The sequence below is a fragment of the Gasterosteus aculeatus genome, chromosome 2, assembly GCF_964276395.1.
Source record: "Gasterosteus aculeatus chromosome 2, fGasAcu3.hap1.1, whole genome shotgun sequence".
Classification (NCBI taxonomy): domain Eukaryota; kingdom Metazoa; phylum Chordata; class Actinopteri; order Perciformes; family Gasterosteidae; genus Gasterosteus; species Gasterosteus aculeatus.
In genome coordinates this window covers 20,270,963-20,284,326 of record NC_135689.1, presented here as the reverse complement: position 1 = coordinate 20,284,326, position 13,364 = coordinate 20,270,963, and the positions used below count along the sequence as shown (strand labels likewise).

Here is a 13,364-nt window from a genome sequence, read left to right as displayed (position 1 = left end):
TTGCCTGACCATGAAATGCAATACATTACTGTCCTCACTTCCTGTCATCCTCCCACTGTTGACTTTGTGTCAAGGTATATAGTATTTTCTAAAAAAAAGATATTGTATTATTTTTTTGAAAAGAACTGTTACTGGCACCACAATTAAATGTAAGCAACTGCCCTTAACAATAATATAGTCTAGAAGTACACAAGACTAGCAAGTACACTTTGATTATTTAGTGTAGTGTATATATATATGTATTTTATTATCCAGTGTCAATGGCTTATAGAAACACAGCAAAATTGTATTTTATTGGTCAAGTCAAGCAAAATATTCACCAACGTACATGAAGTACATTCAAATCTCTGCAAAGACATGTATAGACGGAGTAATTTAGGTTTACTTAATTTGTCAGACAAAACGTGGATTTCTTTTTGTATGTCTTTCTCCCATCGTTACTGTAGTAAGCTGAGGTGCACGGTTTGGGTGAAACTCCAAAAATACAGATACAGACCAAGAAAGGCAATCAATGAAGCGGCTGTTTCGGATACATCGTCTACATTATGTTGTCTGGTCATGACTGATGTTACATGAAAAGACAACTAAGACTGGAACTTCCCCAAACGCAAATTTATTAACAGTCCTACTGAAAATTTATGTAAGAAATCTGACTCACAATATGGTTATTTACAAGATGTTAGCACTGAGTTTCTATGACATTTATGGAGACAACAGGTTACAGGTACATGCAATTTTGCGTAAGGGACCGCAGCATTTGAGTGACATAACGTACAATCAACATAACATATCAACCTATATAATAGATACTAACTTGCAAACTTTACATGAAATTCCACTGGAGTAACAATATAAATTGTAGGCCTGATCTATAATTCACATTAATAGTGGCCGGTCAATCAAGACTTGTCCGTTTTAAAATGTAGATAAGATAAAATATGTTGGGTTTTTTTAGCAGGAGGAATATATTTGGTATATTTTTGTATATTAAACTTGTAAAGAGAGAACATTGATTTTTATGTCAACCGTTTGGCTATTTGCACTGAGCGGAGATGAAAAAAATGTCACATTAGAGAATGGCATGTTAAATGAAAATTTATTGAAAGGGACAAGCCTCTTTTCTAATTCTGCCACATAAGTAATAACTAACACTGATACCAGTAATGTCATTTCAAAGTGTCAAAATCTGAGGAATTGTGTCAACATTGGAAATTTACGCATCACGTGATTTACAACAAATGGTGATTTTCAGTGCCGGAAGTAGTGGGTCCTTTATGCAACTATTCAAAAGGGTGTAAAGAATGGTAAGGGATGCCAGGTGGATGTCTCTTGAGGACAATAAGGCACACGTCAATTCTATTCCGTCATTGGCATGTGCCTAATATCTTCATCTTAAATCATCATCGTAACCACGATCTTTCTCTAACCATAGCAAACAAGCCGCTGTGCTCGGATATTGTGAAAAGCAAGAATTTGAAACTAATTGTTGCTAAAGATTTTTTAGGATTGTCTGGTGAGAAGGTTGGTTTACTCATGTTTTTGTGAAAAGCTACTCTTGAGCCATAATCCTGTTACATCCAACATTCATGGAAGTTCTGCGCCCAGGAGTTTCTCCATCCACTCAGTATGAAACAAATCTGAAACAAGCCACTGTCAATCCAATTAAACCCTTTTCCATGTGCTTTGAATACAATTCTGCAACATATAGTCATGTATTATGAATTAGGCTGTAACATGTACCACACTAAAACTACTGCTGGCTGTAGGCCACAGGAATCCAGGCTCCTCTAGAGGCCTTTCTAGAACTAGAAAGGAGTGCCCAATAAAGCGGTCACTAAGTGTAGTTTAAGACTGCACAAAGTAAGTCACAAGTTACTGGTCATTGGTTTATTGTAGCCACCAACCCTAATTTCATAGTTAGTTTTTAAGTATAGTAACACTGTAAAAGTGGCATTCTGCCATTCAAGCATATCTTTGAGCTAGACATGCACACATAATTGTGTAGGATTACCATGTTGTGAAGTGAAGCCACACCTGCTCCCAGAGAAGGCTGTTGCAGCCCCTGCTCTCTTTAGGGTGATACCTGGTAGTTTCTCAGACAAGTGACTGGATAAGGAAGTGATCAAGAGTCTTGCTTAGAACACCTTTAGCACTTGTAGACTGAGCTACAGTGTGATCTCCTGGAGGTATGACATATGCACAGAACACACTGCTGAAGATGTCACAAATTTAAACTCAAATGAGATGACTCTGCACATACCGGCTAGGATTTCTACTGACTTCAGCTGTTATTGAAAAGTTAAGTGTGTCAGGAGAGAACGTGAAGGAGGCAGAGAGTGAGTGGAAGTACAAGCTGAGGATAAACGTGGCACTGATTGGAAAAACTAAAAACATACCTAAAAGAAAACAGAATGAATCAATGTTTCACTGGATAGGATTAAACACATTAAAAATGACCCACAGAGGTCAACTATTAGCAACTTTGAAATTTCCCAGTAGGCCAGAATGACAACTACTGGTACCAAGCCACATTGCAGACAAAGAATGTTAGAACAAAGCCAAGACACAAAGCTGTCAAGGGACCAAATGTGAGCCAAGAAAAAAAGGAAATGTGAAAGGGTTAGTCTTTACAGACAAGAGAATTCTGAAGTCTTGAGAAAGCAGGGTAGAAGCGGAAAGATTTTACACACCCTGGCATTTTTTATGTTGGTGTAATTAACTTGCATGTCAATCATTTATTCGAAACCTTTGTTTTAGTGATGAAAACTTTAACACCGAATGCAAAAACTAGTCAGGATCTGTGCAACACTTGTTTTTAAACAACGTCAATATTTCTGAGAGTTGGCGCTGTAGATAAAGGCATCAACAATTGAAGTTGTGCGGAAGTATGCAAAAATCAATGTTGTTACTCCTGGTGTGTATATGCCTATGGCCAAGTCCTATGTCTGTGCCTTTCTCTAACATACAAACTACTCTTATCATTGAGGTGATCCATTCTTTCTATCATGTACCTGAAAAACCTGGGGGAAAAAATAGTTTGATAATAAAAGGTACAACTCCCATTGGGAGTAACTTTTCAGCATTTTCCCTGTACTGAAAAGAGCTGTACTGAACAGGTTGTGAAAAGCATCTGGATGCTGCATTTGGATAACAGAAGTGTTTCAATGAGTAAATATACCACAAACAAGAAATGGGTTCAATTCAACGCACGCTATATTCAGCATTGTCCTCCTTAAAGAAAATTAAATCACCTTGCATGCTACACTTAAGGGTACCAAGACGATATCCATTAACCTTATCTCTCAAGAAGCCAATGCAGTGTTTAAAAAGTCCTTCAGTTCCTTTCAGGCACACACTAAAGGCCCCTGAAACAAGACCACCACATCTCACCCTATTTCCTGTCTAAGACACAGTGTCTTTGATAGCTCCTGGTGGGCTTCCTCCACTTGTGACCAAATTGCGGAGGAGTTTACGTCGACCAGCCTGGTAGTCCTCCTCGTCAACATTGACCAACAGTTTTATGGCTTCATGGCCAACAGCCTGTTTTAAGGAATCTGTGATAAAGACCCCTTTTAAAGCCTCTAGCAATGATCCATTGATATAGTCCCTCCAGAATGCATCCAAGTAGGTGAGCTCAGAAAACTTGATGTCACAGATGATGGAGCCCAAGTCTCTGGATTTGAGGATAGTGTTTGCCTGGTTGAAGCGCTCAAATTGTCTCTCCACTGCCTCCTGCTTATTGGAGAAGACATTGCCCTGAAGTGCAGACTCATGCTGGCAATATTCAGCACGAACCCGGAGGCGGATATCTAAAGAGGAGAGAAAAAATAAAGAAAAAGATCAGCCAAGACCCCTACACATTCAATACTTGAGTAGGACAATTTTAAACAACATGTCATGTCTGTATCTTTCATGCTGCACTTAAAAAAGTAATTCATGCATTCATCTTTTTCACAACTGTAACTCTCTCACTGGTATCAATCTGGTCTGGTCTCCAACTAGTCCAGAATGCAGCAGCTAGGCAACGGATCATAATGGACAACGACTCTTCTCTTTATTGGCTTGTCATGATTTTAATGATTACTTTTAAGCAAGCATGGACTGACCTCAAATATAGGCTGTGAAAAAGTAGTTGCCCCCTTCCTGGTTTCTTATTTTTTTGCACATTTGTCACACCTAAAATGTTTCAGATCAATTTTCAATAAGACTCATTTTAAATGACCAGTTTCTCATTGAAATGATCATAAATCATTAAGCTTACTAAAAAAAAAGACTTAAGTTTGAGGTATGTAAATGTTTTTTCAATTGGTCAAATTGTCTTGCCATTATTGTTTTTGAGGCCAGATAAAGGATGATCTCGCAAAATGTGTTTGCTTTTACCACATGTTTGCTTTTCTCTGCAGTCAACTGACGAATGACTTCTGCGTTTGCGGTTTTGGACTAGAGGAGTTGGCTTTGTTTGCGGAGGTCCAACATTGGATCCTGATGGGGAACAGCAAATTACTTGCTGAGGACCTAGAAAGTGACATTACATGTAATGTTAAGATACTTTGTATGACCAGCATTTTTTTTTGTGCAAAGAAAAATAAAGGAAAAATAACTTGAACAGACACACAAACCTGTTCTTCTGTGAGGCACAGTGTCCTTGCTCTGCACTGCTCCTCTTGGTGAAATGTAGCGAACTGATGTTTCTTCCAGGTACTTGTCAACAGGATCTGGGCAAACTGAAAACAGCGAAATTCTGATGTTATCAATAATTAAAGTAGTAATCATCCCATTCAAACCAGTGGCATGCATCAGAGGGAAATACAGGGAGACAATGTTGAAACATCGGTTTGTTTGTACCGCCATTGAATATCCTCCATAAAGTACATCTCAACATTTGAGCAATTATTTATATAAATGTTATTCATATCCAATTTTTGTACGAAACAATTTACTCTAATGTAACTTTTAACTGAATAAAAAGTACATTATTTCCCAAATAAGGTCTAAGCAATAAAAATGATGTCTCACACAAGTATTAACTTTATTATCACTTTGGGATTTTCTTAAATATAAAGTGCATTACAAATTAAATGCATTATTATTATTAACTTGAGTTTTGGCTGCTTACAGAAAACCGTTCTTTTGCTTTAACAACTTCTCACATGTACCAACTTTAGTCCCTCAAGATCGGTGTTCCCTAGCTAGAAGGTGTAAAAAAAGGCCATGATAAAGAAAGACAATGAGTGTCACTCAACTTTTTACTCCACACTATCATCTTACTATCGATCACATACAGTGCATCTGGAAAGTAGTCACAGCGCTTCACTTTTATTTATGTTATGGTACAGCCTTATTCAAAGCTGGATTAAAATATATTTTTTCTCAAAATTTCACAAACACACAATAATGACAAGAAAAAAACTTGATCAAATTTGTTAAAAATAAAGAACGAAACTATAACATGTACATAAGTGCTCAACACTTTGTTGAAGCACCTTTGGGGGTTACTACAGCCCAAGTCTTCTTGAGTATGACACTACAAGCTTGGAACACCAGTTTCTGGGCAGTTTCATTCTTCTAGCAGAACCTCTCTATCAGGTTGGATGGGAGCGTCGGTGCACAGCCATTTTCAGAGCTCTCCAGAGATGTTCAATCGGATTCAAGTCAGCGCTCTGGCTGGGCCACTCGAGGACATTCACAGAGTTGTCCCGAAGCCACTCCTTTGTTATCTTGGTTTTGTGCTTCGGGCCGTTGTCCTGTTGGAAGATGAACCGTCGCCCCAGTCTGAGGTCCAGAGCGCTCTGGCGCATGTTTTCATTGAGGATGTCTCTGTACATTGCTGCCTTTATTCTTTCCCTCAATCCTGACTAGTCTCCCAGTTCCTGCAGCTGAAAAACATTCCCACAGCATGATGCTGCCACCACCATGCTTCACTGTAGGGATGGTATGGGCCAGGTGATGGACATGGAGCTTGGCATTCGGACAAAGTTCAATCTTTGTTTTATCAAAGCAGAGAATTTAGTTTCTCATTGTCTGAGAGTCCTTCACTTGACTTTAGGCAAACTCCAGGTGGGATGTCATGTGCTTTTTACAAAGTAGTGGCTTCCGTCTGGCCACTCTATCATAAAGGACTGATTTGTGGAGTAATAAAGGTTATCCTTCTGGAAGGTTCTCCTCTCTTCATAGGGCAACGCTGGAGCTCAGTCAGATTGACTATTCGGTTCTTGGTCACCTCCCTGAGTAAGGCCCTTTTCCACCGATCACGAAGTTTGGCTAGGCGGCCAACTCTAGGAAGCGTCCTGCTGTTTTCGAACTGCTTCCATTTCTGGATGATGGAGGCCACTGTGCTCATTTTGACCTTCAAAGCTGTAGAAATCTTTCTGTACCCTTCTTCAGATTGGATCCATTATACAATTCTGTCTGAGGTACAGACAATTCCCAGGACTTTATGTCTTGGTTTGTGCTCTGACATGCAACTGTGGGACCTGATATAGACGGGTTTTGTCGCTTTCTAAATCATGTCCAATCAACTTAATATAGCAGGTGAACTCCAACGGAGTTGTAGAAACATTTCAAGGATGATCAGTGGAAACAGGGTGCACCCAAGCTCAATTTTGTGTCATGGCAAAGGCTGTGAATACTTATGTACATGTTATATTTTCAGTTTTTAATAGATTTGCAAACATTTCAAACTTTTTTCTCTCTAAGTCACCATGGGGTGTTGTTTGTCAAACTTTGAGGAAAAAAATGACTAACTCACTTAGGATTAAGCCTATAACATAATGTGGAAAAAGTGAAGCTCTGTAAATACAGATAGACGCACACACACACATGCACACGATAACTAATTAATCTTACATTTTGAAATTCATTAATCGCAATTAAAAGTTAGTTTTTCTTTTAAAGACCAAATCGTATGAATTAATGAGTAAGCACTTTTGAAAGTGTGTATTTTAGACGCTGTTGTTTAATTGTATTTTTTTTTAAACACAAAACCACACCCATTTGATCATCTTCAAGGCAGAAATCAAACAGGTGGAACATATTGAACAAGCAACTCTCTTGCTGTCCTTGTGCAGTTTGCTGCACGCTCAACTCTCCATCATTTAACGGCTGTGCCAATAGTCCCCCGATATTTAGCCAGAACGCTTTCCAAACTACTGTCTTTTAGGTAGTAGTCCTCTACAAACTGTGCGCTCGCGCATGATAGATTTTGAGATGGAAGTAGCCTAGCAGCTACCAACATATTCCGGGCACTATCAGTCCTAAAGTGGTCCATTTGCCATTTATTCCCCTTCTGTTTGACACTGCACAGTTCTCCTCTGTATATTGCGCCTCTGTTTGTTTTACTTCCAATGCAAAAAGCTCACTACATCTTCAGCTACTAACTGGTCTAACTGACTAGAGCACGCAGGGATTTGTGTCAGGAGTCCACACACACACCGCAATAAAACAATGCTGCGTTCATCGCATTAATCTCGACCACAATAATCTATGTAAAAATCTGTGTATATATATATATATATATACGTATATATTAATTCTGAACAGGACACAAATAAATCAGTGAATAGACCATTTGGAAATTATGAAGCCCTGAAAAAAGTCTGCGACAGGTTGCTAAAGTGAATCATACATTGCTTTACCACAGACTTGTTTTGTAATATTCCAAAATCCTATTATCAAAAGGAACCCTTTTGCTAACTTCCAAGTTGGCTGATCAAAATCTTTCCTCCCCGCAACTTTACATGAAAAAAACAATACATGACTTGTAGACATGAGTGGATCCCACAAACTGTAAATAAACCAAAATATCCATTAACTAAATATTTAAAGTCTGGTCTGACCATAGTGATGACCCAGCATTACTCACCAGCCTGCCGTTTCCTGAGTGTGACGTAAGGCAATAGGTCGTGGCGGGTTATAATCCGTAGAAGCTGGAGAACATGTCGGAAGTTGGTCTCATCACAGCGACCTTGACGCTCTAGGGCAAGCAAGAAATCTCGTCCACTCCTGATGCCACCACGCTCATATTCGTCAATCACGTCAACAAACAGGAATGACAGTACTCTGACATCCCGATGGGTTAGCTGGGCTCCAACTATGTCAAACATGCGATGAAGAGAGTAAAGTCCATGGGAATTGTCCACTGCTTCCTCAGGCCATGGCTCGAAGCCACCATTCCTTTTGGACAAGATAGAGTTGGTGCAGGAGGAAGGAATGTTTCTGTTGACCACTTCTCCACTTGCTGCTGCCACACCTGAGCAACCTGGCCTACCTGTCAGAGCTCTGTGATCCAGAGGCCCAGCAGTTGCACTACTTTGACTTGAGTCCAGCTGATTGGCCTGAATGTGAGGTTGGGCCTGATGAGCAGAGGAGTTCTGGGCAAGCTGGGGAGGACTAACAGCATTGGGAAGTTGTGGCTGCTGTGATGTCATCTCAGGACCAGACAATAAGGGGTGTTTGACTCCCCTCAATTATTGCCGTCTTCGTCTGCTCCAACTGATGAGCTGTGTACAGAGAGTGTTTGTGTGTGTTTTAGTATATAGCTCAACATTATTGTCTCTAAAAACAGGATAATAAAACATTGGATGTAAAGACCACGATACAACCATCAAACAAAGTTAAAGTTTTAAAGTTTAACCACACAGCTGGTAGTATATTGCACTAACTATTAAGAAGCCAACGTGGTTTCCGGCAGCAGAAATGCTAGAAACTTTAGCGGAAGTTGTAGTAGAGGTCGCAGTATTAGTAAAAACATTCAATATCTGGGTAAGTTATTACTCAATCAAACGTATTTCAGGCTCAAGGTCCAGATAGTACAAAACATCAAATAGAATTAAAAAAAAAAGACAAAAAAACATACAAAATCAGAAGCAAAGTACATAGATCTACGAATGCCTTATGACAGCTGTACCCACGTCTCCTTAGCTGGGACTGGTAGTGCTAAACTTTATGTTTGATAAACCCAAGATGATTTAATTTTCAGAGATATTAACTCGGCAGATAAAAAGGTATACATAATAAGCTTTAACTCCCGCAGCCAAACATTTCACTGGCACTACACCATCTCGGTCTCTTGAGTAATATTCTCATGGCATCATTATAAACTACTTGGAGTATCTGTAGGCTGGCTTTTTTTGTAATTGGACCACACGTGTGCATTTTACAGTGGTGTATAATATGCTCTAAACAGATATCTTCACTCCATCTGTACACATGCTAAACTTGGATGAGAGAAAGTTTGCTTGTGCATACATCCTACGGCATTGCCTATAGATATCTTCATCATAGGTGATCTGTTCTGAAATAAAATGTCCAAGATATTTTACCTTAGCACTTAGCACAGAGGTAATTTGAAGCCAGGGAATGTAGTTACCAGCACTGATTTGGAGTTAAAGAACGAACTTTAAACTTTTAAGTAATTATTGTCACAAACGGAGTCACTGGAAAGTGGACTGTCAATAGAAACTTTTGCCTAGAAATACATTATTCCAATTATAAAGACATGCCAACACATATTTCAAATGTAAAGTACACTAAACAGTATACATATGAATAGATTGATTTCTTTATTTTTAATAGGTAGATCTCCATGACTTGATTGCTTGAAAAGTAGTTTGCGAGGCAAAAAGGTGTGGGCACCCCTGCTGTATTCTATAACCAGGCTCAGAAAAAAAAACGTCTTTCTCCCGTCTCGCAAGCGAGGAAAATCAACTTTCGCGAGCGAGCAAGTTGCTCGAGACTTTTGCTGGTGAATGTTTGATTTGTGTGCACGCATGGACCCAATTTGCGCTCTTGATTTTGACATTGATTTGCATTCATAAATAATACCCATGACTACTAGCAAACTACTGATGGTTTGAATTCAATTTCTAACTGAACAAATGTTCATGACTTAATGAAGTTAAGCAAAGTCATAGCACTTCTGTTTATGTTATAAAAGAGTAAAAGTTTGAAGCCGATTGAACCGGCTATTTTTGTAATATTTAAAAAGAAAAGCATCCCTCTACTAAAAGAGCTGAATATTTTCATACCTGAATGTTGTAATGCCAGCAGCTATAGGCTGTTGACAATTAGTTGTCAATGGAAAATATTTAGTATGGCGCTAATGCCTATGACAAAATGGTCTTTAAAGACACTTTTGTGATAATTGTCAAGGCTTAGGCCCAATATGGTATTAAGGTTGAGCTGGCTGATTAAAGTTGATTAAAGTTAGCTGGCTAATTTAGCTTAATTAAATCCGTAAATATTAAACTTGATTTATATACCATATGATTTATAAGTATTTAATATAATAACGTTACATTTGTCTGAGTGGGTTCTCTCCAGGTTCTCCGGCTTCCTCCCACAGTCCAAAGACATGCTCTGGGGATCAGGTTAATTGGGGACTTTAAATTGCCCGTAGATGTGTGAATGGTTGTGTGTCTCTGTGTAGCCCTGCGATTGGCTGGCGACCAATCCAGGATGTACCCTGTCTATCGCCCGAAGTTGGCTGGGATGGACTCCAGCCCCCCCGCGACCCTGTGTGCAGGATAAGCGGTTTGACGATGGATGGATGGATGGATGGACGTTACATTTGTTGTAATTAATGTTTCCTCATAGGCTGAGGAATTGCAGAGGCTAGTTGCATCATCGGAATAGGTTTCTGCCAGTTTCTTTCACAGGGGCAAAGAATCATTTTTATCGGGTATGGAATTCATGTACCGTTAGCTGCCAGCTAAATAGGTACACTATGCTGCTAACATCATTGTCACAGGACCAAGCCCAGCCACTGAAAACCATGTGTTAATGACAATATAAACATCTAAACACATCTCTGCAGTTAAAATGTTAGAATGTTGGTGTTTTTATGAATTAGGTTTGGATTTCTTTCAAGTACACATCAATACAGTACTCATTATGTACGACTTATTGTACGATGAATTATTGTCTTTAATAGTTAATGTCATGGGAATAATAGGAGGTATCCATCTAGTGAAGTTCGGTAAGCAAGGGGAGTAGGTGCTCAAAGGAACTTCATTGACTGTAGAGCACTTTTCTAGTCTACCAACCATAGCAAATGTCATTCCTCAGCTATTCACTGATAACGGGAGCTCCCATGCAACTTGCCACATAGACTATGTAACATCCATACCACACACAAAGTTCACACTATGTACGCAGCGAAGTGTCACGCCCAAGACACATTGACATTAAGCAACAATCATCTCATTGAAAGTCAACCTACAAGAACCCCATACCACCACATTTCTAAACTTAACATTAGTGGGGCAACAGATCACAAAAGTCACAGTTTGAGTCACTTCATCCAGACCAACAATTCGATCAGGAAAAAAGGGAGGAAATATAACATTAAGAACACCCCAGTTATGATTACTTTGCCGCTCATGCTAATTGCAGATATTTAATGATACATATGAACAGATCCAGATCCCTTTGCGATTTGATTATTGTAGCTGGTCTACAAGACTCCAGACATATTTTCTTATACAACCATCCCAAAAATATTCTGCTCTGGCCAGATGTGGCATAACGGAGATTATATATATATATATATATATATATATATATATATATATATATATATATATATATATATAATTAGTGTAACGGACTGACACGTTATGCAAGTGAGGTTACACATTTACTGAGGTTAGAAGGTCAGTGAAGGGCTCACGTTGCGTGTGTCAATCATCCTATCGGGAGTTGTTGTGGCGATGTTTGTAGGTGGGTTGGGGGAACGGAAAGCGGGAGCGTTGTAGGAGCTCATGTGATTGAGGAAAGGTTGGTTTGCCTCAACGTGCTATGGCCCACAGCAGCCGGTTCCCTTGTTCATAATACAATCTTAAGAAGAACGTGTTGTCCAAGAGTCGGTACAATATATACGTATAACGTTATATAAAAATAAACAAGCTCGCAACAAATGTTAGCTTACCTAATGATCGTAGCCTAGGGGAAGCTAATTAGGAACATTAACTTAAAAAGTAAAAGCAGACGCAGATATTGAAATGCGGTCACTGGCGGTACAAACTGGGCTCAGGTCAGCGTCATGCTACTTGCGACTATTTACTTCAGAATGCGCAACATCACAGTACATCTGAACATAGCAACATACCCTGGATTTTCGTATTGGTGTGTTGTGTTTACTGGCTGCGATAACATAACCCAGCATACGTTGTAGTTAGATAGAGCCAAGTAAAGTAGTCAGAAAGGAGAATCATTATCGAACGATGGCTTTACATTACCTCCGATTTTTGGGGGGTTGTTCTTGAAGTATCTGTCGGTATCCGTTCGGTTGTCAGCTAACGCAAAGTTAGCTTCTCAGTGCCTGATAGCAGAGAAAAGCTTCTTTCAGGGCCGAAAAGTTGCGCTTGGTTATTATGACAGAGTACAATATAAATGCTTAACATATAACGCTAACATTGCTTATTCCAGGTCAGCCAGGAAAGTTCGTTTAATGGTTATGGTCCTCAGACGCACATAGTGGATAACCATAGGCAAGTTTCGTTCTTCAGCTAAAATGAAAGACCTTCCAGTTCAGCGTTTAGTTCACTTCCGGTGTTCCTTTTCTTCTTCTTCGTGTATACTCTGGTAGTGTAGACAGTTTGAAGCGTCTACACTGCCCTCCGCAGGATACACAGTCAACTGATGAGTCACACATCAGCTGTGTCTCAAAGTCACTAGGCTGCATCCTTGTAGCCTCCAGCCTTCACCAGCCTTCAGCAGCCTTCGCGGTTGACCTGGGCTGGGTCCTCCAACAACCGCATAGGCTGAACTGAACGGTCTCTGAAACACTCTGGCCTAACAATAAAAGCCTTAGAACCCGGAAAACTTGTCAATGTGTGTGTCAATACACACACCTCGTTCTCCTTCAGCTCGATGCTTCCTCCTGGCTCCATAAAACACAATTAAATGTAAAGTTAGTTTATAATCACACCACAAAACAAAAGGAGCAAAGCAAGTTCAGTGTTTTTGTGTATTTATTCTGTATCACTGACTTGAGTGATTTCAGGCTCATAACTTGTCTACATGTGCTCACTTTGATCCACTTGATCCCCTTCTGGATAAACTATAAATATAAACTATGTATAAAACCGTCACAGCGTCAACCTTTGAAGTGTGAAAGTCATTAAAGTGACTCTTCACTAATAACTACAGGCGGATGCGGGCAGACAAGCTGCCGTTAAAGGATAGATCAGATGGCCGCAAAGGATAGATCAGATGTATCCTCGGCTCTTGGAGGGCTGTGTCCCTCGACTGTGTTCGGAAGAGCCGACATATTGGGACAGGCAAGTCGCAGCGGAAGTAATGCATGCGGTCGATGAATGCGTCCTTAAGGATGCAGCCTACCGACTTTGAGAGACGGCCATCAT

General features: G+C 39.7%; 1 protein-coding gene across 1 annotated transcript; it reads right to left on the bottom strand.

Moving 5' to 3' along the window:
• Nucleotides 1-265: 265 nt before the first annotated feature.
• Nucleotides 266-12,642, bottom strand: dedd (death effector domain containing). Its single transcript, XM_040193188.2, has 5 exons — nucleotides 12,237-12,642; nucleotides 7,862-8,498; nucleotides 4,620-4,724; nucleotides 4,381-4,515; nucleotides 266-3,809 (listed from the first exon to the last, which is right to left on the bottom strand). Exons 2-5 carry the CDS (start codon nucleotides 8,424-8,426, stop codon nucleotides 3,403-3,405), a joined length of 1,212 nt encoding a protein of 403 aa, XP_040049122.1. The 5' UTR covers nucleotides 8,427-8,498; nucleotides 12,237-12,642; the 3' UTR covers nucleotides 266-3,402.
• Nucleotides 12,643-13,364: the final 722 nt, after the last annotated feature.